We start from the raw sequence: 25,943 nt of genomic DNA on the forward strand, positions 1-25,943 counted from the left end.
TGTGCTTCCATGTGCAAAGAGAGGAGAGTGAAAGCATGTTGGAGAAAACAAAACCCTACATAACAATCCCTCAGCCGGCAATCTCTCACCAAAGATGTGATGCTGTACAATTGTTGTGTTTATTTTTTATTCTGACCTAATAAAAGATCAGCTCAGATGCGTTAGTGCAGAAATTCCAGATATTCAAACTTCACATGCTTCACAATCACAGGATTGAATCGGTCCAACTGGGTAACAGTGTGTCTTTTTCCTCTAGATAGGTGTTAACTTCCAGGGTGTTACGAGTCAAGCTCTTGTCCAATACAGTTTAGTTTTTACTTTTTGCCACTCACTCTGATTGGGCTGGTAGTGGCCTAGGATTTAAACTTTGTTACTATGGCGTCACAGCTTTTATGCACTGTATCTCTGCTAATAGATTAATATAATAACATGATTCATGATGCATGACACATAATAAAGAAATAATCATTTGCTAAAATGGACATAACAACAGGTTAGTAGCAGGTCACCATCAGGTGTTTTATTGGCATAAGAAATAATGGAACATGTGTACTACATTGTATTTTCCAAACAAACAAATTTTTCCAACAAACTGTAATCTTTTTCTTGAAAAACTCTTCAAGTCTTTACTTTTTTTCTCCCTTTTTAGATTAACTGTGGTATACGTAAACACTTCTGCAATCCCATAATTTAGTTTTTGCACTATACTGTACCATCTGAATGGAAGAACAAAGAAACATCTTTTCTGCTTGAAGAGATGATTTTTATTACAATAGCACAGTCTTAACAAAGACTATCAACACAAACAAACATAATTACCCTCCCTTTGTCCATGTGGGTCAGTGTGGTGTGAAGCTATGCTAGCTATTCTTCTGTAAAACAATCATATATATTTATATAGTATATGTGCAGTTGTAGTGCATGTATGGTTGTAGTATATGTACAGTTGTAGTATATGTATGGTTGTAGTATATGTACAGTTGTAGTATATGTACAGTCATTTAACAGGACACTGTAATAACTGTGTTTGTTTACCTCAGTACTGGAGTAATAAACACATAGAACACTGTGTTTTTAAATCGTGCATGAAATTATAATTTGAGTAAATGTAACATAGTAGGAGCAGGTTAAACAACACTAGACTTTTTTAACCAGTGCTCTCCTTTTACTTTCTAAACCATCGTCTGTGACATTCTGCTTAGCAACATGTAATGAAAACAATAAAGGATAAATATAAAAGACCAGTATGTGGGTCAGCACTCTTGCTACACTGTTAAAGCTGGTTTTATTTACTAGTTTAATTTACTTTAAACTAGTTTAACTTACACAGAGAAGCAAAGCTAGTTAAGTGTGAGGAGAGTTGGAGACCCCTAAATGATTAAATATAGCAGTGTGATTTAATAAGCAGGACATCAGGTGTACAGGCACACTGCACTACTGTCTGTGTAAAGATTAGCAGAGATAAAACACACCTTAGAGAAATGTCAGATACATGTGCACATTGATCTTCTCAGAAATTCAAACTGGTAAAGGGTACAGTGCATGCTTTGGTACCTCTGTAGACCCAGGCCTGACTAGATTAATATATTTAAATATTTATGTAACATGTTATTATTATTATTATTATTATTATTATTATTATTATTATTATTATTATTATTATTATTTATTATTATTATTATATAACATTTAAATATGTTATGTCATTTCCTGAAGACTTCTTCTCGCAGTCTTTATAAACCTGCAGTTTCTCTCTGCTCGAAGGACGTGAAGGTGGAAAAATACTCTAATCCCTCAGTGTCATAATATATGAGGTTGGTGCAATAGGTGCTGAGCTGTGGGGTTACAATCAACCTCCTCTCATATTTTCTTCCTAGCAACTAGTGATGCAGAGCAGTTACACATTAATGCCACGCTGCCAAAATACCATAATTACTTATTCACTTATTCACAAAAAACAAGCAGCTTACCGTGGTAACAGTAGACTGATGAGCTTGCTTGGCTCTAAAAATGCCACTAATTTCAGTAAAGTTCATAATAGTTGGAGTTCAGTATGACTCAGGGAAAACAGACTTCTGAGAAATCACATGGTTTCTCAAGTGTGTTATATTGCTGCCAGCAGCAGGTCAGACTAGTATGGCTGCGTTCATTTGTTTTTTATTTTTCTAGATACTTATTTAATTAATTCCTTTACAAACAAACATCTGGGTCATACTTTAATTTAAAGATCTGCAAGTCATGTCATACCATAAACTGTTTAAAAACATTTGAGATTTAAGTTGTGAATTGTGTAAACATCTTAAATTATATACTATATTATATAAGTTGCTTTTAAATCACACATTTATACATTCACTGTAGCTTATTAATAAAGGTGTCTTTCATCAAGTTGTTTTTCTGTTTAGAATTTTCCCATCAGAGTTGCTTAGTTTTTCTCATTCCTTTTAATCATAGAGTCTTAGGAATGCTGAAATCTTCTAAATGTAAAGAATTATTTTGATATGTGTATCAAGACCCTGAGTGACCATGTTTACATTCAGATACAATTTCAAATATAATGATCAAAAATGCAAACTTTGATTATATTTTATAATTTGACTAGATATTCCATTCTTTAAGACTCCACAAATCTGTATAAACTCTTTTGACAATTACATTTCATGTAGTACAGCAGACTTCAGGAGTTGGACATGATACTTAACTGAGAGAAACGTTACAGAGTACTGAGAGTGCAGTAACATGGAGGTCCTACAGGGGCAGCTGTTCAGTGATTCTGATGATAACATACCGAAAGTATTTCTGCATGTATTTCTGGAATTCTGGGGAGTTTCCACCCGCCTCTACCAGACAACACTGGCACTGGCACACAAACAGGTTTGGCACGATGTCCACACACTGCCAAACAGCAAGAGAGTTTACAGCCTTTATACTGCACAGAGAGAGAGATAGAGAGAGAGAGAGAGAGAGAGAGAGAGAGAGAGAGAGAGAGAGAGAGAGAGAGAGTGAGAACAAATATAAGCAATAATTTGGACTGTAGGTCAATATTTTATAAGAGTTTTACCCAATAATCTTGTGTGTGAAAATTTTATTACTGTATCAAACACAAACATGAGTTGGTCTGAAGTGTTTCCATTCTCCAGCAAAGACAAAGCAGCTCTTAAATAGTTTTCCTGTATATTTATTACAGCATATTACCTGCAGTGTAGAGCCCTACAGTATATTACCTACAATATATTACCTACAGTATATTACCTACAGTATATTACCTACATTATGATCCCTACAGTATATTACCTACAGTATGATCTCTACAGTATATTACCTACAGTATATTACCTACAGTATGATCCCTACAGTATATTACCTACAGTATGATCCCTACAGTATATTACCTACAGTATATTACCTACAGTATGATCTCTACAGTATATTACCTACAGTATATTACCTACAGTATATTACCTACAGTATGATCTCTACAGTATATTACCTACAGTATATTACCTACAGTATGATCCCTACAGTATATTACCTACAGTATATTACCTACAGTATGATCTCTACAGTATATTACCTACAGTATATTACCTACAGTATGATCCCTACAGTATATTACCTACAGTATATTACCTACAGTATGATCTCTACAGTCTTTTACCTACAGTATATTACCTACAGTATATTACCTACAGTATGATCCCTATAGTATATTACCTACAGTATATTACCTATAGTATGATCCCTACAGTATATTACCTACAGTATATTACCTACAGTATGATCCCTACAGTATATTACCTACAGTATATTACCTACAGTATGATCTCTACAGTATATTACCTACAGTATGATCCCTACAGTATATTACCTACAGTATATTACCTACAGTATGATCCCTACAGTATATTACCTACAGTATGATCTCTACAGTATATTACCTACAGTATATTACCTACAGTATATTACCTACAGTATGATCTCTACAGTATATTACCTACAGTATATTACCTACAGTATGATCTCTACAGTATATTACCTACAGTATATTACCTACAGTATATTACCTATAGTATATTACCTACAGTATATTACCTACAGTATGATCTCTACAGTATATTACCTACAGTATATTACCTACAGTATATTACCTACAGTATGATCCCTACAGTATATTACCTACAGTATATTACCTACAGTATGATCTCTACAGTATATTACCTACAGTATATTACCTACAGTATGATCTCTACAGTATATTACCTACAGTATATTACCTACAGTATATTACCTACAGTATATTACCTACAGTATGATCTCTACAGTATATTACCTACAGTATATTACCTACAGTATATTACCTACAGTATGATCTCTACAGTATATTACCTACAGTATATTACCTACAGTATATTACCTACAGTATGATCCCTACAGTATATTACCTACAGTATATTACCTACAGTATATTACCTACAGTATGATCTCTACAGTATATTACCTACAGTATATTACCTACAGTATATTACCTATAGTATATTACCTACAGTATATTACCTACAGTATGATCCCTACAGTATATTACCTACAGTATATTACCTACAGTATGATCTCTACAGTATATTACCTACAGTATATTACCTACAGTATATTACCTACAGTATGATCTCTACAGTATATTACCTACAGTATATTACCTACAGTATATTACCTATAGTATATTACCTACAGTATATTACCTACAGTATGATCCCTACAGTATATTACCTACAGTATATTACCTATAGTATGATCCCTACAGTATATTACCTACAGTATATTACCTACAGTATGATCCCTACAGTATATTACCTACAGTATATTACCTACAGTATGATCTCTACAGTATATTACCTACAGTATATTACCTACAGTATATTACCTACAGTATGATCTCTACAGTATATTACCTACAGTACATTACCTACAGTATGATCCCTACAGTATATTACCTACAGTATATTACCTACAGTATATTACCTACAGTATGATCTCTACAGTATATTACCTACAGTATATTACCTACAGTATGATCTCTACAGTATATTACCTACAGTATATTACCTACAGTATGATCCCTACAGTATATTACCTACAGTATATTACCTACAGTATATTACCTATAGTATATTACCTACAGTATATTACCTACAGTATGATCCCTACAGTATATTACCTACAGTATATTACCTACAGTATGATCTCTACAGTATATTACCTACAGTATATTACCTACAGTATGATCTCTACAGTATATTACCTACAGTATATTACCTACAGTATATTACCTACAGTATGATCCCTACAGTATATTACCTACAGTATATTACCTACAGTATGATCTCTACAGTATATTACCTACAGTATATTACCTACAGTATATTACCTATAGTATATTACCTATAGTATGATCCCTACAGTATATTACCTACAGTATATTACCTACAATATGATCCCTACAGTATATTGCCTACAGTATATTACCTACAGTATATTACCTACAGTATGATCTCTACAGTATATTACCTACAGTATATTACCTACAGTATGATCTCTACAGTATATTACCTACAGTATGATCTCTACAGTATATTACCTACAGTATATTACCTACAGTATGAGCCCTACAGTATATTACCTACAGTATGATCTCTACAGTATATTACCTACAGTATATTACCTACAGTATGATCCCTACAGTATATTACCTACAGTATGAGCCCTACAGTATATTACCTACAGTATGATCTCTACAGTATATTACCTACAGTATATTACCTACAGTATGATCTCTACAGTATATTACCTACAGTATGAGCCCTACAGTATATTACCTACAGTATATTACCTACAGTATGAGCCCTACAGTATATTACCTACAGTATGAGCCCTACAGTATATTACCTACAGTATATTACCTACAGTATGATCCCTACAGTATATTACCTACAGTATATTACCTACAGTATGATCTCTACAGTATATTACCTACAGTATATTACCTACAGTATGATCTCTACAGTATATTACCTACAGTATATTACCTACAGTATATTACCTACAGTATATTACCTACAGTATGATCTCTACAGTATATTACCTACAGTATATTACCTACAGTATGATCCCTACAGTATATTACCTACAGTATATTACCTACAGTATGATCTCTACAGTATATTACCTACAGTATATTACCTACAGTATGATCTCTACAGTATATTACCTACAGTATATTACCTACAGTATATTACCTACAGTATGATCTCTACAGTATATTACCTACAGTATATTACCTACAGTATGATCCCTACAGTATATTACCTACAGTATGATCCCTACAGTATATTACCTACAGTATATTACCTACAGTATGATCTCTACAGTATATTACCTACAGTATATTACCTACAGTATGATCTCTACAGTATATTACCTACAGTATATTACCTACAGTATGATCTCTACAGTATATTACCTACAGTATGATCCCTACAGTATATTACCTACAGTATGATCCCTACAGTATATTACCTACAGTACATTACCTACAGTATGATATCTACAGTATATTACCTACAGTACATTACCTACAGTATATTACCTACAGTATATTACCTACAGTATGATATCTACAGTATATTACCTACAGTAAAGCAGATCAACAGCATAGTTCAGTTTCTTTTTTTCTTTCATGTTAGTGTTTCATGTTCGCTGTTCATGTTTCTGACCGTGTTTATATTTTTGTACTTGTTCATTGTTTGTTGTTTATGTCACGCTGCACTAGACTATTGTGTGTGAGTGCTGATAAAGTGTATTGTTACAGTCACAGTCGGCCCCTCTTCCCAAGGGTCTCCCCGTGTTTGTGTGTGTGTGTTCGTCCGTGTGGCCACACCGCCCATATGTCACACCTGTTAGTAATTGCCTGTCATTTACGTATATATATATATATATATATATATATATATATATATATATATATATATATATATATATATATATATATATATAAAAGAAAGAGACAGAGAAGTTTTACCTTGTGAAGTTTTACATTGTGAACATATTATTTCATAAGAAAGATGAACAGAAATTATGAAGAAGCATTTTAAGGACACAGAGACATCACCTGAGGGCTAATTTCTGAACAGGGAGACTGAACAAAAAAAGCAAACATATATTCAAGCTACTCTCTGTAAAGTCATATAGAAACATGTTTTCATAAAGGTGGTTCCTTTAAAGTTGTCATAGCCTTTAAAATGTAAATGTACAGTTTGATTAGTACTAGCTCTGGCATGCAAAGCTCTATCAATGAATCATTCATAACCTCTACAATTTGATTCTATATCAAGACACTACAATTTGAAAATGTGTAAAGCCATTAGCTTTTGCGTATATGAGGTGATATAAATTGGGGGTAGTTCTGAAACTTTGCTTTTCCAATAATTAACTAAATGCAGCACTAAACATGCTGAAGAGTCTATTCATCTTATCTCTGGAGTGATGCAGTTGTGGGAGACTTTAGTGACCAGGAACTGCATGCGGTGATGATCAGATCATTTTCACACAGGATTCCTGACAAATCACATAACTTCAACTCAGACGTTCCCTCTTGAGAAAACCTCAGATAAACTTTCCAGTAACACTGGCCTTTTCTCATAACTCTTCTACTTTCACTTTAGAGAGCAGCCTGCTTACTGCATTTCTGCCAAGCAACTGGTGATGCTGTGTATTATCCTGCATAGCCAAGTTTTTAAAAAGTGCACGGCCATCATATGGGCCTGCACTGACCTTCTACTGTGAAGTAGAAGTTGTGAGAATACGATGAAGCCTTTAGAAAGCTTTGGATTCTGCATGAAGGGATCCTCAATTTTGTTCAGCTGTTCATCGGAGTTATAAAATAAATAAAAATACTTTATTTAACACATTTTACACTGTACTCGGGGCTGGAATATGCCCTTTTGTGAAAAGTCTGAGGCTCATTAAGATAAAAATCTTACATATGCAATATTAAACCATTAACGGCATAATAAATAAGCCAATACGAAGCAATAAAATAGTATGTCACCACTTATGAAGGTAAATAGGCCATGGAATTTCGTTCCCTTGCACCCCTGTATCTGCTGATCACTTTCCACCTGCCAAAATCACTGAAAGCCTTCTCTTTCATTCTGACTTTCCTGATCTGTTATTCTTTTTTCTTCTTATTGCCTCATTGCTTTGTTATCATAATTGTGTTTTGTCCTGTCACTCAACACTGTAACTTTTACCATGTCTTAATCTCTCATTTTATTTAGGTTTATCCACTGTGTTGTCATTTTATTATTCTGGTGATTTTAGCCTGCTATTCTAACAATTCTTATCATGTTTTCATTTGCTCTTGTATTGTAAAGTGTCATTGGGTATCCTGAAAGGTGCCTATAAATAAAATTGATTATATATATTATGTAATATTACATTATTATATATTGCTCTGGCTGCTTTTGCCAGAGAGTTGCCTGTTTGGTCCGGTGGTCAGAGCTCATGTTTACCATCTGTCAGTCCTCACTTTGAGTCATGGGTAAGATGGCTGCCTTCAGCCTTAGTTACAATGACATGTTGCCTGTCAAATTAGAACAAAAGTCCATTAATATGATATATGCCTATCATATGAAGTCACATTTGATTTTATTAAGTTCGCTTAGTGGTTACTGGTTTTTCTGGCTATGCAATTTAGGTTATCTACCTTTGTGACAGAATTCTTTACAATTATTTAATTACAACAGGTAATCAAGGCTTTCAGTAAAATCTAAATATTAAACTGAGCTGTGATGTAACTAAACCTTGCAGGGCAGCGGGTCTCCAGATGAAAACTACTGTTAAAAAATAGAGTGATTGTTATGTTTATCTAATTATCTGTTGACTTTATTTTAAATGTATATATTAATGCATCTCTCTGTGTATATAGTGATAAGGGAACATCTGTGCTGGGTTGCAAAAGGGCCCTTTACTGTGGCTAGTGCTTGTGTTGTCCTGTTATGTGGTTGTGATACTGACATTAATACACACACAGAGGAACGATATGCACACGATCTAACAAATTACATTTTTTGTATTGCACATATTATTTGAAAAAATGTGTTCTGGCAGAACTTCACTGTGCACCAAAGTGCTTGGAAAGATCAAAAACTTTAAAAACAAAACAAAACAACAAGAACAACAACAAAGTGAAACAAGCAACACTTGATATCCAGAGAATTAAAATCCACACTTTATTTTACACCAACGGGTTTTGGCAACATGGTATCACTGTCCTGGCAAATCTCAGATGAATGTACCACATTCATCCAGTTGAGTGTACTGTGAGTGTTTTGATGAATCAAGGCTTACACATGATTGAACAAACACAATTAACATTTATGCCAAACAGTGCATGTCAGCCTTTAACCTGGTCCCATCAAGAGTCCACCAATGTCAGCATGTGTTAACATATAGCAGTTACACTATTTATCAATGTAATATGTTTTTGGTGTAAATCATGCAGCTTGTTAGATGGATTGGATCATGGTGTGTGGTGTAACAGAGATGATGGATTGTAAATGGTTCTATGCTGTATGCGTGATGTGTAGATGCAATTGCTGTGTTTATGGGTCGTCCTGGGTGGGAATAAATCTAGTGAACATCAAGAAGAAAACATTATCAGAGATGACCATTTCTACCAACATTTCTACTAATTTTATGAACAGGTTGCACAAACAAACAATCAAACAAAAAACAAAAACAATGCTAGGATTTTGTTTGAATAGAGAAACTAGTTCTCCACTGTAAAGATATGTTTACAAAATATGCAAAACATCAAATGCCTTGTGAAAGCTTACATTTGCAATCCAATTTAAGTTATTTATCGTTATGTTATCGTTATTTATCGTTATGTTATCGTGAGCCTTTGTACATATTTAATACAGTCATTCCTAATACAGTAGTATATATAAATAATAACATTATTATATAATATATAATAATTATATAATTATATAATTATATAATTATATAATAATTATATAATTATATAATAATATATATAATAACATTAAACTACACAAACTGATGAAGCCTAACCCTTTACAAAAACACAAAAAAATCCTGCTGCTACTAAAGCACCTTCATCGTGGGGAAAAAAACGGGCGCTTTCGAATTCAACCTCCTCTCTTCTTTTCTCCTTAGTGACTCATGACTCTGCGCCTGAATCCTGATTCTCATTGGACAGAATTTTTCCATATGAACTTTCCTCACGGTGACAAGCAAGTCTTACTGCCCAGACAGACGAGGAGCGCGGATAGATCTTCTCATATACTGAAACCTTTTATTAACAGGCTAAAACTGCAAATCGTTTGGCCTTGAAATGTACGCAAAGATGGACGGGGGCGTGATCATGAAAGCCCTCATTTTCCTTGCGTTTAATGTTCATCTGGCAGGTAAGATCGAAATTAATACTTAGAACTGTGTACCCTGTTAACATCGCAGTCGGTTTTATTAACATGTTCAGCAGATGTCTTGCACGGTATCTCCAAACATATAGTCACATATAGACATTTTTATCCAGAATTTTTTTTAGGTTACCTATACTCTGATTAGTATGATAGACAGTATATATGCTTCATGAGGATCGAACCATGAGCGTTGTTAATTAATTTGTTAAGTAATTTGTCTAATTAAACCTAAATTGCGATGTCCCTGGTGAAGCAGCATTGGAGACTTTTATTCGTGTACGGCTAGGCCTGATCTGGGTCTGGGAATCTACCTCATAAAGTTTTACACTACGGGAATGCCACATTATCACTTAAAATTAAGTGATCTAGGCCCATTTGTACGTATTATCGATAATAGACTGGAAGTCTAATAGTCGTCGGTTCAGTTTTATAAAGCTGGAGGAGTAACTCGAGAAAAAGGTTTTAAGGTTTTAAGTGCACTGTTGATTGTATTGTGTTTGTAAACAGAGAAAACCCCGCGTAAAGGTTTTCCCGGGCATCTTACAGGAATTAAAGAATACATTCCTAAATGCAACTATGCTGATTTATCTTTGTAATCGGTTTTCGGCATTTGGTCAGTAACTAGTCTCATGAAACCTCTTCTTCCAGTAGTGTGTTCCGTGCGTCCTTCATGAAATCTTTGTCAGGTTGGTTGCGTTTTTAACCGTGGGACGCTGGTTCTGCTTGGAGACTTCTGCTTGGTGATGTTCTCTGAGGAATAGCTAATGCAGAGCAGGGAATTATTAATGCTGTGCAATTAGAAATGGCAAAAACTAAAGGAATTGATCGCTTTGAGCTAAAACGTTTGAGGTGGTGATGTTTTCATGTTTAATTAAATTGATTATAAACTAACTCGTTTTTTATCGTTTTCAAAATATTCAAAAACAGATTTAAAATAATACCAGAGCAACACAAAGTTAAGGTAGGGTACAGATGTGGGAACTCTATTTAGAGATCATGAATTTCTTAGTGCTGTCCCATTAAAGGCCTTTATCACCTATACACAAAAGGTCCAAATGAGAATCTTATGCCATGTAGAATTATTAGCTTCAAAATATGCTATAGAGTTACCATGTACATTTCTTATCAAACTCAGAATAGTTACTTAACATACATGAAAGGATAATCATGTATAATTATCACGCAAAACATAAAAAATATTTTTAATGTGGTATAAGCATGACATTTCAAATGATCTCGAACTTGTCTCCAACTCAATTCCCCTTTTCACCCAAATATTACCACTTATTATTATTATTATTATTATTATTATTATTATATAAGACTGGCACACATCTGTCTTCTTTTCCTCTTAGTGATTCATGATTTGAAAGCCTGTATATGCATGTATTTAAGTTTGTACTCCTAGCCTTTGTTATAGCCTGCTTCCCCTGTTTGTCTTCATGTATTTTGTTTGTTTGATAATGTATCCCCGTAATCTCCATATTGGATCTATGACCCTGGACTACCCCTTACGACTATGACTCTGGATTTGCCCGTGATAAATCTCATTCTTTTCTGCACATGCATCCTCCTCCTTACCACTCAGCGTTACAGTGTGTGTGTGAGAAAGGAGATGAAAGTGAATAATAAGTTTCTGTTGATCAAGGTATTTAAAACTCCCGAATTCTGCGTGCTTTTAGAGTTACCCACTGACGCAAGTTTGCTCTATGGGTTGCTGATGGTGCTGGATTGACATGGTACCAACAGGTGATAGAATGTGGAAGGTTAACACCAAAGTTGTCTCAGTGGTGATATGTGCAATTGGGGCTGTGACCCCTAAGCTGTAGAACTGGCTCCAACAGATCCCAGGAATGATAACATCATTCTCAGTGCAGAAGAGTGCAGTAGGAACTGTAATAGTGCGCTGCACTCTTAACTGAGGTCTTTGGTAGAAGGCTTGAGCGTGAGGAAAAAAATATAATGACCCACTGGAAGGGTTTGTATTTCAAACATATTTTCTATTCCATTGCTCCAAATTCCTGGAGTAAAAACACTTCAAAGTAAAATCATAGTGTAACGTTTTACGGGTTGAGGAGGATGCGGGGATGAGGCATGTTAAACAAAAACATACGTTTTAATATCAATCTAACATGCATCCATCCAACCCCCCCCCCCCCCCCCCCCCCCCCCCCCCCAAGGGTGCGATTCCCGGGGTGCCAGCCTACTGGGCTGTGGCCCTGAGACCAACGGCAAAAGGCGAGGACCAGACAACCCGCCACGGGCCAGCGCGAGCAGGGTAGCGGGGGGAAGGACCAAAACGATGACAGACACAGGGACGCACACTAACGGGCACGGACACAGACACAAAGGGGAACAAAGTGACCGATACATTTAGTGTAATTGGGACAGACACAGTGACAGGGACAGGCACATGAACACCACCACACACATTCACTAGTCTGGGGAAGAGGGAAGGAACTCCAACCAGTCCCCCAGTCATTGGCTGGGTCGGAGACCGACCAGCCTGCCGGGGGTTGTCCCTCGAGTGGGGACAGAATTTCATCTCCATACAGCTCTGTAGATCGATTCAAACTTTAATGGGAAACAAAACAACATTCTGTTCATTCTGTTGTTTTTTCTGCATTCTCTCTGAACCAAAAGTTTGTAGCTGCTCCACTCTTTAACTCATGAGCATTAGACCTCACTCCCTGTAAGTATAACCCTAACCATTTATGGTCAGTTCAAGCACATATACTCTTTAATCTTTACAGGCTGTCCTAAGGCCAATCGTCATAAAAGAAGCGCAGATGAAGGAAGTAACTGTGCAGAATCTGTTAAATATGCATCTCCTCACATACACATAATGCCTCAGGGTGTCTTGTATTGTCCTGGTCATAGGACTGGTCACTGTCCTCATCCCACTCATCCCCCAACATCCCTTACACCTTCATACCCCACCCATCTCTTGATAACCCTCACACTATCCTCATCCCACACATTCCCTGACATCCCCAACACCATCCCCACCCCACACCTTTGTGCTTTATCCCTGTCTCTACTCTGTTCCCTTGTACCCCAGCAGTAGGCTGAGAATGTTTTGGATTAAACTATATGTATGTCCACGCTCACAGCATTACTGCTATGTTAACAGACATTTTATTCCAATTCCCATGGAATACTGTAAAGCTTGTCCTGATCCCCATCATTACAGCTTAAATATTTGGAATATTTGGAAACCTTAATTGCAGCATGCAAGTTTTGTTGCACTCTTAATACGTGTGTTCCTATTTGAAATGTGTTGGTGTTTTAATTACAAATGTGACGTCAGCAGGGAGGGAGAGAGATGTGAGTGCAAGTGCAGAGAGTCTTTGTTCTCCATAATGGAATAAAGAAACAAAACAGAACATGGTAATGAGATGTCTAAATACAGCAATAATAAAAAGCTGCTGGTAAGAGTCGAGGCGCTGACACAGCAGAGCAGCTGTTAAATGCTTTGTTGTGATCCTGAGAGTCTCTTTGCAGCCTTCTGTGACTTCAGATAAAGTAGTAACTTAACTGATCTTTACTTTGCTGCATTTCTGTAAATTTAATGGAATTTTTGGATTTATCTCTATCTAGTGTAGACAAGCCTCAGTATGCAGAGTCAGCAATATTCAGTAGTCAGCAGTCTTGAGACACAAGTTTTGAGCTGTGATTGTTATTTAGTCCGTAATTCACACTATTTTTGTATTTTTTGCCCCATATTGTATTATAGTGTAAAATAATGTTTTCCTTAGCTCGTTAATGATTAACTAATGATTTTCCGCAGTGTAGCTCATTAATGCTAATTTATTCAGCGGGCAGGTACAGCTGTCAGTAAATCAGATTAAGTGCCTGCATGTTGGAGGTTTATCATTTACTTGCCAGATTAAGCACTGTTTGTAAAACAGAATTAAGAAGAATTTGAAAATAAATAAAATGTCAGTTTAATGTGATTTTGATGTTTTGTTTTTTTGTGAGCCATTTTCAGTCAGAAAATGCTAATTTACATGATTCTTTAAACTTTTACAGGTTCCCATTCTCTGCAGTACTTCTACACTGCAGTCACACCAGGAATCAATTTCCCAGAGTTCACTATTGTGGGTCTGGTGGATGGAGAGCAGTTTGTGTACTATGACAACATCATCAGGAAGATGATCCCAAAGACAGAGTGGATAGAGAAGAGTGAGGGTGCAGACTACTGGAGCAGACAGACTCAGACACTGCAGGGTAATCAGGAGAGCTTCAAAGTCGGCATTGGTACATTAATGGAACGCTTCAATGAGACTAAAGGTGAGAATAAACACACTCAGTACATGAATGACTAAACTCCACACAGCAGGTCCTAACATTCATTACTTGTGTAACGGCGAGGAGTGTAACACATGAGCAATACACCATGAGCAGGAAAATACTTTTAATTATAAAAAGCCTTTAATATCCATTTGTATGGTTAAATGTAGATTATAATAAATGTTTAGATGTGTTCCAAAAAGATCAAATATTTTGAATAGATGCTTACATATTTTTACATTAACCTTTTGTGTATTAAATACCTGTGGCATTAGCAGTGTATCAGTGTATTTCAGGTAGTTTGGTTTTAAGCAATAATTTAGAAAAGATTCATTAAAGCAAACCTAAATTTGTTTTAGTTATTACAGCTTTCCAAATATAAGAACTCAGCTAGTGCTGAAGTGCTGATCATAGAGTGGAAAAAGCCAGACAGTGAAGCGCGAGACTCTGAAATGCTGCCACCTGGTGGATAATATCGATTCTGCATTTTATGTGTAAACCTGCACACAGTCTGCAACACACAGTATAAATAGCAATCTCTCACACAAAATATTTTACATTTTTGGTATTAGACTAAGAAAAGGTATTGGCCTAATGAGGTACTGGTATTGGTCTAATGAGGTACTGGTATTGAGCTAATGAGGTACTGTTATTGGTCTAATGAAGTACTGGTATGGGTCTAATGAGGTACTGGTATTGATCTAATGAGGTACTTGTATTGGCCTAATGAGGTACTGTTATTGATCTAATGAGGTACTGGTATGGGTCTAATGAGGTACTGTTATTGATCTAATGAGGTACTGTTATTGATCTAATGAGGTACTGGTATGGGTCTAATGAGGTAGAGAGAGGTGTGGCATCACAGCACCAAGCAGGCAGGGCAAGACATAGAGAAAAGAAAGCCATTATATATTCCAGTTTATGATTGTTTACATAAATGACAATGAGCAAATTACACAACATGTATGTATGCGCAGTCTAATCTCATGTGAAACCAGAATGTTTAATTTTCATGTTCAAATTGCTAAACTGATTAGTGAGGATTCCTTCAGACTTGCCTACTGTTGTGTTTTCTGAAATTCTCCTTTCATGCCTGATTGCTTGGCTAATTACTAGACCTTTTTTACAGTACACGCTATACTGAGAGGGTGACTGGTAACGTTAGTGAATCAGCTATTAACAAACAATTCAGACAATATTAATTAACTTTACATATATTACATAGTTATTTCAGTAACATATAACCTGTTGGTGTAGTTAAGAAGTATGTTGGCTGGACATAGCTAATACTGAGTGAAGTATAAGTTGTTAATACAGTCAAATCTAATTATGGGAAACTCAAAGGACTGTTGTAGTGTTAATATGTAAAAGTATTACAGCATCAGACAGACAAAGCTGGAGGCGCTTAATGTTCATTTAAAGCTCTTTATTAAATAAAGGAAACACAGTTATGCCAGCCTTAAGGGATATGCAAATGAGATGGATCAGCAGCTAATCTAATTGGCCGGTGAGCCAGTCACAGAACACCAGCTGCTTTTATTAACACTGGTGTTTTATTATAGGAGGACAGTTTGTGCTTGGCAGTTTCTGTGTGTTGGTTTGCCATGTGCGTTCCAGTTCCTACTCCGTTACCTAGGTGTCAGTTAGGGAAGACAAAGGTCAACATGTGCTTCCTCTGGGACAAAAACAATCTCAGACGTCAGGTCTGTCAGTGTCTCACGTTATTGCAGAAAGCACATTTAGTCTACCTCAGTTTTAAATGTTTGAAAGTGGAGCTGGTGTGTTAAAGGAACACAGACTGCATTCCACATGTCAGACATGCACGAGGACTTAACGATGTGCCAGAAACACCAAACTCAGAGACACACACCAGTACACACTACTGTGAGTCAAAGTGCTTTATTTCCACAGCGCACTAATCCCACTAGACAACATCTTTTTATCTGAGAGCTGAGCGTTTATGCTCCTCCATGAATCTGTAGTAACTCTGTGATTAGTGGATGGGCTCCCAGTACCTCCCTCCACAGTACACAACCATCATTTTATAAAAATAACAAGACTTTTAAATAAATAATAATTCTGGCCAAATCTAAGAGCCAGTTGAAGTCACATCACACTGTTTAAGAACTAAATCACAAGGATGCTGTGAGCAAGAAGTTTGGGCGGACATTTTACCGTCCTCCAAACTTTGAAAGGGACATGTCCTCATCCCCCAACTACGTCCCCTGTAGCTCTTTGGTCAGGGTTATCCACTGTAGCTGTGTGATAGTTAAACCTGCCAAACTCAAAATTAGACTGCATAGCAGTGCCCCTTTAGAATAAACTTTGTCACACACACACACACACACACACACACACACACACACACACACACACACACACACACACACACCTCACCTAAACGAGGCAGATGCTCCTGTGTACCTGACACCGCTGAGGAAGAGGAAGAGGAAGAGCGTGCTGTCTTGTGGCTCAGTCCTCTTCTCTGGCCCCTCTCCACTCACCCGCACGCAAACACACGCGATGGGACGTTCTGTGACGGAGACGTCCTACCATGCCACACCCTGGTCTCTGAAAACAGTTGCACCGACGCCGGGTGCCCTGACTCAGCGTCACAGCTGTCCGTCTCACAGTGCCAACACACCGCCAACCTGCGTTCTTCTTATTTACACACTTATTCATTTATCTAAATGCGCCCCCCCCCACACACACACACACCCCCCGTCAGCCTGCAGACGGATGGATAGGCGGCACAGATAAGGGTCCACGTGATGCCGCAGGCGACTCCACTAACTTCTGTTTCCCAGCAGAGAGAGAGAGAGAGAGAGAGAGAGAGAACAGCCACAGAGATGGAGAACTGGCTTTGATGTCCCACATCTTTGTGGAAGAAGGTTCAGGCTGAGACCTTGTTCTGTTTAACTTTCTCTCAGTGTTGTCTTGCTGTACTCTCACTGTCTGGTGTTAACCTTCTTGGCACTGTGATGTGGCACACCTCACTCCCTAAAGCCCATTTAACACCAGACACGGTAACCGTTAGCAGTGCTCACGTATCCTCATCTGACACACATACTGCTAAATGCTCATGTCTCCTCGTCGGTCTGATGCACACACCGATAAACGCTCACGTCTCCCCATCTGACACACACACTGAAAAACGCTCACGTCGCATCGTCGCTCTGGCACGCACTGATAAACACGTCTCCTCGTTTCTAAGGCATACACACTGATAAATGCTCACGTCTCCACACCTGTCTGGCACACATACTGATAAACACACAATGATTAACACACACTGATAAACACAACAACCACTTGAGTTTTACCTACGTGCATTTCTGACTCTGCCTACAAAACTTGACAACAGTCCCATACAAAAATCAAGAACACAAAAAACGCATTACGCCTGTGTGGTGTAGTGTAGTGTACAGTATAGACAGCATAGTGGCAAACAGAACAGGCAAACACCTCAGACCACATGTTTTCATCAACAGCACAAAGAAAGTTCTCCTTGACCAAACAGCAGGGGGCGTAACGTCTATAAAGACAGATCCATCCTGGACGAGACTCTGGAGTCACGTCACCAGTGGTGTAGATTTCATTTTAACTTTTGGGGAGGATGCCAATCACAACATCTAACCTAACGTATGGGTAGTGTAAGCCGGAATTATTTGGGGTAGACACAACCCCCCCTCCAAAAACTACACTCATGCCAGTTTTACAACAGATAAGCAGTGTTAGCAGTAAATTGACAAATCACGCAGTCACATGACTACACGGTTAAATGTCGAAGCTTTGCTCTATGGATGACGAAACACGTTACTGTTACGTTACAAAACTAGCAAGTTAACTGGCTATAGCTAACAAACTAAACTCCAGAATGTGTCTTCCATTTTTAATCCAGGGATTGGCTATGGCTTGCGCTAGCTAACAGACCAGCAATGTCTCACATTATTACAGAAAACACGTTCAGTTTACCTCACTAGTATGCTGAAGGAACACACTGTGCATTATCCACGTGAGGACGTAACGAATATGCCAAAAACAAGCTCAGAGACACACACACGCACACACACATTATTGCAAGTCAACCCAAAGTGCTTTATTTACACAGTGCACTAATCCCATCTTGACACAACCTTTAGTACCTGTAAGACTCTTTAACAGTCTCTCTCGGAGCGTTCTCTCAGAGGTCTCTCCGTGGCCGGAAGGCTACAGCGTCCTGTCTACCCTGCTGGTGAGAACTGAGCGTTTGTGCTGTGGCTCCTCCATGAGTCTGTAGTAACTGTCCGTGATTAGGGGAGGGGCACCCAGCACGAACTCCGCCTCCCGCCCACCACAGTACCCAAACGTAATTGTTTAAAAATGACAGTTTTGGCCTAAAATTGTTTATTTTAAAATCCTAACAGCCAGAAGAAAACGCATCACACCGTTAAAAACAAAATCACAAGATCCTGTGAGCAGGAATTACCGGGGAGGACATTTCACCCCCTAAAGACTGTGAAGGGGACACGTTCCAACCCCACCCATCTCGCTCAAAACTACACCTGTTAGGTTCCTCAAGACATTGCCTGCAGACACTGTCTCAGACAGACCCACATATGGGCTCCGATCATACACCTCCCTCACCAGCAGGGACGTCCACTGTAGCTCTTCGTCCTCTGGTGTTCCTGTCTCTGCAGTGCCTTTTGGACAAACTGAGAGCAGCCTCTTGAGTGTAGATGTTTTCAATCTGGTCAGCGTTCATTTCATGCTTAAATATACTCTGGAGGAAGAAATAACCCGGTTACAGTTCTGTGAAACAGTGAATGTGTATACACTACTGTAGCACAGTGAATGTGTATACACTACTGTACCACAGTGAATGTGTATACACTACTGTAACACAGTGAATGTGTATACACTACTGTAGCACAGTGAATGTGTATACACTACTGTACCACAGTGAATGTGTATACAATACTGTACCACAGTGAAAAGCAGAAGGCTCTACAGTTAAGTGATATGTACTTGTACACGTGCATGTCACATTTCTTTCACATGATCAGAATTCTTCTCCAATATATTTGTTTCATACTCCTCCTATGTCTTCTCAGTATGTGGCCAGTGGTTGATGTGGAAACATTCCTTCTGATGTGAAGTATGGCGTCGTCTTTCTTCATTTGTGTTTGTATTCGAGTCTGATGGCATTATGGGTGGCGATTTCTGCTTCTTGCTCCCGACTAAAGAGACGCTTTCTTCCACCATGGGATGGTCTTCTGTGAACTCTACAGAGTACAGTGTGATTACACAGTCAACAGTGTGTCTGCTAGACATGGGAAGAAAGAATTGTCCAATTATATTTTCAGACTTTCCCAGTGTGCACAGTCTTAATGAATCCAGCTGTAGTGTTGCCCCTAAACGGGCCGGACTCTCACTGGGTCGGAGATGCTTCCCAGCTTCTTGCATGCTCATGCTCTCGCTCCTTTGCATGTTATAGAGAACAGAGCAGGTAACTGTGATTAACTGTGATGGCTGAAGTGTTTCTATACATTACAGAGGTGTGGTCACACTGAACTTTAGGCTTTCTGGCTGAGAAGTGTGTGTAGAGTTTTGCAAATTGAGTGCATGTGATTGGGAAAAACTGTGTATATTTATGGTAGTAAATGATAAGTAGATGAATGATACGTGCATTTTATGGACTTGCGACTTACTAAACTTTTCTTTATACTTTCTAGTCTATGCGAGTCTGTGATTTTCCGCAGTAGGCCGTAAAGCTTTACAAAAACTCCCACTTAACTATTGATGGTAAACTGGTGAATAATCAAATCTGCAAAGGTTAAACCGAGGTTAGTTAAGGCCAAGGTTAGACTTTACAGCGGTGCCCCTTGAAAATAAACTTTGTCCTTCATGCACACTGGTACAGGATGTAACTGAACACCAGCAGCAAACCTTAACAGGCAGAGAAACCACTGCACCAAACACAGAGAAGCAACATGACCAAGAACCAGAACTCCACTGTAAAGCTAACGGGAGACTGTTTAGAAGAAGACACCAACACAGAGGATCCATCATTCATCATAAAGACACTAATGAGTGGGTGTTCCCTTAATGGACCCTTCTCCAGTTACCATGACAACCCAGATAAATACACATAGACAATTACTGTAGAGAGACTGAAGAATAAACAAACAAAATAGAATTGAAAAACAAAAAAAACATTTTAAATGTTCAGTATCTGCTTATGTTGTCCTCCACTGACAAATATGTTCTAAGCAGCCATGCAGTTTCCCTATTTAAATACTTTAAATAAACACATCCAGCTACACTCATCTGTAAACACTGTCATATGAAGGGCACAGAGTGTGTGTGTGTGTGTGTGTGTGTGTGTGTGTGTGTGTGTGTGTGTGTGTGTGTGTGTGTGTGTTTGTGTGTGTGTGTGTGTGGTGGTGTCCTCCAGGGGGCGATAGTACTGAAGTGTCATCACGATTCACTCAGTGTTGGGCTCAATAAGATAATAGTGTGATACACATTTATTTCCTACCTGCACATAATAGAATAAGATGAGAAACTCACCACCTACACTCAGAGCACTTTGATGCTTATGGACGTGTTTGCTGGAGCTGTAGTGTAGCATGAGGTCGTCCTTGGTAGAGCAGAGAGGGGAGATGTGTGTTTACAGGATGAACAAATGCCACGGCAACAGAAGCCTCATCATAGCCTCTCAACTGTCAGTGGGTGCGAGAACCAAGCGAGCCTCCAGCCCACACACACACACACACACACACACACACACACCTCACCTAAACGAGGCAGATGCTCCTGTGTACCTGACACCGCTGAGGAAGAGGAAGAGGCAGAGCGTGCTGTCTTGTGGCTCAGTCCTCTTCTCTGGCCCCTCTCCACTCACCCGCACGCAAACACACGCGATGGGACGTTCTGTGACGGAGACCTCCTACCATGCCACACCCTGGTCTCTGGAAACAGCTGCACCGACGCCGGGTGCCCTGACTCAGCGTCACAGCTGTCCGTCTCACAGTGCCAACACACCACCAGCCTGCGTTCTTCTTATTTACACACTTATTCATCCGCGTCTCCCCTGTCGGATCGCGTGTCTGCGGTTGGGGGTATTCCCCGCTCGTGCTGTGAGCTTACGACATGTAATGTCCTGCTAATGCAGGCTAACGGTGAAGGTCCCGCACTGGTGCTGTATTGACAGTAATGACCAGTAGGAAGGAGAGAGAGAGAGAGAGAGAGAGAGAGAGAGAGAGAGCACAGCCACAGAGATGGAGAACCGGCTTTGACGTCCCACATCTTTGTGGAAGAAGGTTCAGGCTGAGACCTTCATATCCAGTGTGTCTGTAGCATCACAGAGTCAGACGTCTGACTGCAGCATAAAGCCTCATACAGTTTAGATCAGACACTGTGGTGGAAATAGCCACAGTGAAGAGGTGTGTGATTAGACCTCAGCCCATCAATCGCAAGCTGTTGTTAGTGTGTTATTTGGAATCCAAGCAGTTCCTTTTGATCTGATGTGGTGATATCAGTGATTGACACATAGTCAGATCATAGGCTCCTCCCACTCTCCACTCCAACTAAAGCAGCAGCAGACATCAGTTCAGGTCTGTCAGTGGACTTAATGTCTGATTAGCGTTCTATGGACTTGAATGGTCACAGTGACCTTAATGACCTTTTCATTAATGACTGTGCTCAGAGTGCACAGGTACACACTGATAAACAGGTTAAGGGGTGTTCACACGACACCTTCTCAAATTCTCTGAAGCTTCTTTACGTAATTGTCTATGGAGCAGGACAGACTGCACTGAATCACTCACTCCTCTAGTCTCCACTAGTCTCCTCTAGTCTCCTCTAGTCTCCTCGTCTCTCAGGCACACACACTGATAAACGCGCACGTCTCCTCTTCTCTCTGCTACACACTGATAAACGCTCACGTCTCCACATCTGTGTGGCGCGCACACTGATAAACGCTCACATTTCCTCATCTGACACATGCACACTGATAAACGCTCACGTCGTATTGTCTGTTTGGCACACACGCTAATAAACATTCACGTCTCCTCGTCTCTCAGGCACACACACTGATGAATACTCGCGTCTCATCGTTTGTATGGCACACACACTGATAAACGCTCACGTCTCCTCGTCTGGCACACACACACTGATAAATGCTCACATCTCCTTGTCTGGCGCACACACTGATAAACGCTCACGTCTCCTCGTCTCTCAGGCACACACACTGATAAATGCTCACGTCTCCTTGTCTGGCACACACACACTGATAAACGCTCACATTTCCTCATCTGACACACACACTGATAAACGCTCACGTCTCCTCGTCTCTCTGGCACACACTGATAAACGCTCACGTCTCCTCGTCACTCAGGCACACACACTGATAAACGCTCACGTCTCCTCGTCTCTCTGGCACACACTGATAAACGCTCACGTCTCCTCGTCTCTCAGGCACGCACACTGATAAACGCTCACGTCACGTAACATAGTAAATGTTTATAAAAGGTGCTCTTCACTTACCAGTGAGATGTTCTAGAGTTCTCCAGCTGTTTATACTGATTTATAAACTACTGCACAAGTAGCACAAAACATGGAAACTCTATAAGTGTATCTGATAACCCACCTTATAGGAGTGTCTGATAACCCACCTTATAGGAGTGTGATAGCCCACCTTATAGTAGTGTGATAACCCACCTTATAGTAGTGTGATAACTCACCTTATAGGAGTATGATAACCCACCTTATAGTTGTCTCTGATAATCTAATTATGGATAAATCGACATGGGACTTCTGGGCCAGTGCTGATATCTGATATTCTACACGCACATATATGCAGAGGCCGATGTACACATTTATAAAATATAGTTGATAACTAACATTATAGACAAATCTAACATTCATTTGCAGAACTTTTTTTTTCTTTTGTTTTCAACCAACTGCATGAAAACATCAAAATTAAAAGGTGTCTCCTGAAAAAATGATACATATGTCTAACTGGTCCATATATTGACTGGTCAGAGCTTTAAACTCTCCCTTATAAACAAGTTAAGTAAAAATATGTATTAATATGTATTAATATGTAATATGTATTAATTATACAAATCTAAATGTAATTTAAAACTAATGCTACAGTGATGAAGAAATCGCAGTCCACCTTCAGAAATGTTTCTCCCTGTCTCACTGTCCGACGTTCAGGTGGAAGAGCCAAACTCTTATTTCAGCACAAGAGGAATGTTTTGGGTTTTAATGTCCAGACGCGTCTTTGCCTCGTCACATGTGATTCTGTTCTTCTGTTCATCCATCACACTGCTGGTCGCTCTGATCAGTTTCTGCTTTGGTCGTTGTGAATAATTCATGCGGATCCTTAGAAAACTTTAGGCGTCCAGCCATGTCTCACAGATTAGATGTGTGATAGCCCCTGTGTCATTTGTTTGGTGAGCTTTAATAATCTTTTTTTCATTTATTTTTGTGAGCCCGTAACTTTAAGTCTGTAATCTAACTAGCTAAGATGGATGTGGGGTTTGCGGTATCCGCTGCGTTCATGTACTGTATTCACTCCCTCAAAAGGGCTGTTTCTGTACTTGATTTCTTTGAAAATATTAGTTTGGAAAATGTAGAAAGGCCAGAATTCGTCCCAAGTTTTGTTTTGTGTAAATGTTAGTTTTATGCGCGTTGTGTAGTGCAACTAAATTGGATCGTGGAATGAAGGGGACAACACTGTCTGTAACTTATCAGCGGCATTAAGAAACAGCTGTTTGAACTGATTACTGGTTTGTTTTTTGAAGAAACCGTTGCGTGTAGAAAGCTAGAGAGAAGTTGAGAGAGAGAGAGCGAGAGAGAGAGAGAGAGAGAGAGAGAGAGAGAGAGAGAGAGAGAGAGAGGGGGTTACATTATGATTCCAGTTCTGTGAGACTCTCACTGAGACGTGGGGTTAAAGTCTCTCACTGCGCTTCTGCTGGTTTTAACTCCAAACTCCGAGCGAGCACTTAGTCAGCAGTCTTTTTACTGCGTTAACTGAAGGAATCACCTTTTGATTTCTTGTGATTCTCAGCATTTCTCTTGTGAACTGTTTGAAAAGCTCAAGGACTGAGCTCATGTTTGTGATTAAACTCATCAGAGCAGCAGGTAACTCAGTACCATAAACACCCACTGCTCTCTTCTGTTCTAGCAACGTCCTGCATGTAGAGCGTCCTGCCCCCTCTTATAGAAACATCCTGTCCCCCTCATAGAAAAGTCCTGCCACATCTAGAGCGTCCTGTCCCCTCTCATAGAAACGTCCTGTCACGTGTAGAGTATCCTGTCCCCTCTCATAGAAAAGTCCTGTCACGTGTAGAGCGTACTCTGCCCTCTCATAGAAACGTCCTGTCATGTGTAGAGCGTTCCTTCCCCTATCACAGAAACGTCCAGTGACTGCACACTCAGCTCTGTTTGGTTGTTTTCGAGGCGAGAGCTAAATGTGAGTGTTTGGAATGGCCAACTGTCCTTCTGCCAGTTACAGTTACAGCCGAGACTCTGCTGTGGGTGTGTAACACTGCTGTGTAACGCTGCTGCGGGTGTGTAACACTGCTGTGTAATGCTGCTGTGGGTGTGTAACACTGCTGTGTAACGCTGCTGTGGGGGCGTAATGCTGCTGTGGGGGTGTAACGCTGCTGTGGGGGTGTAATGCTGCTGTTAGGGTGTAACGCTGCTGTGGGGGTGTAATGCTGCTGTTAGGGCGTAACGCTGCTGTTAGGGCGTAACGCTGCTGTGGGGGCGTAACACTGCTGTGGGGGCGTAACGCTGCTGTGAGGATGTAACGCTGCTGTGGGGGCGTAACGCTGCTGTGGGGGTGTAATGCTGCTGTGAGGATGTAACACTGCTGTGGGACACATGACAACAGAGAAGATCAGGAAAACAATATAAACTAAGAGCAGGTTTAATAAAACTAATGTGAACACAGGCTAAGAACAAACCAGAGATCAGGACTAAATCCAGTAAACTACAGAGGAATTAAGCTACACACGAGTAAACGGGAAAGAATACAATACTGAAAACAGAGAGGTTACTAACAGGAGTTACACTAAACACGAGAGACCAGGGAAAAGACACACACACACTAGAGGGAAACACACAGACAGACAGCCATGGGTGATATACGGG

General features: G+C 39.3%; 1 protein-coding gene and 1 long non-coding RNA gene across 2 annotated transcripts; one reads left to right on the forward strand and one right to left on the reverse strand.

Moving 5' to 3' along the window:
- Positions 1-10,298: 10,298 nt before the first annotated feature.
- Positions 10,299-14,830, forward strand: LOC113591579 (H-2 class I histocompatibility antigen, Q8 alpha chain-like). The gene is made up of 2 exons (XM_035525937.1): positions 10,299-10,487; positions 14,535-14,830. The coding sequence occupies exons 1-2, from the start codon at positions 10,415-10,417 to the stop codon at positions 14,828-14,830; spliced, it is 369 nt and encodes a 122-aa protein (XP_035381830.1). The 5' UTR covers positions 10,299-10,414.
- A 5,162-nt stretch (positions 14,831-19,992) lies between these two features.
- On the reverse strand, positions 19,993-21,768 carry LOC118241408. Its single transcript, XR_004776062.1, has 3 exons — positions 21,575-21,768; positions 21,348-21,417; positions 19,993-20,059 (listed from the first exon to the last, which is right to left on the reverse strand). It is a non-coding gene; the product is annotated as an uncharacterized LOC118241408 (long non-coding RNA).
- Between the last annotated feature and the right edge of the window lie 4,175 nt (positions 21,769-25,943).

Source organism: Electrophorus electricus, chromosome 5 (assembly GCF_013358815.1).
Source record: "Electrophorus electricus isolate fEleEle1 chromosome 5, fEleEle1.pri, whole genome shotgun sequence".
Lineage (NCBI taxonomy): Eukaryota > Metazoa > Chordata > Actinopteri > Gymnotiformes > Gymnotidae > Electrophorus > Electrophorus electricus.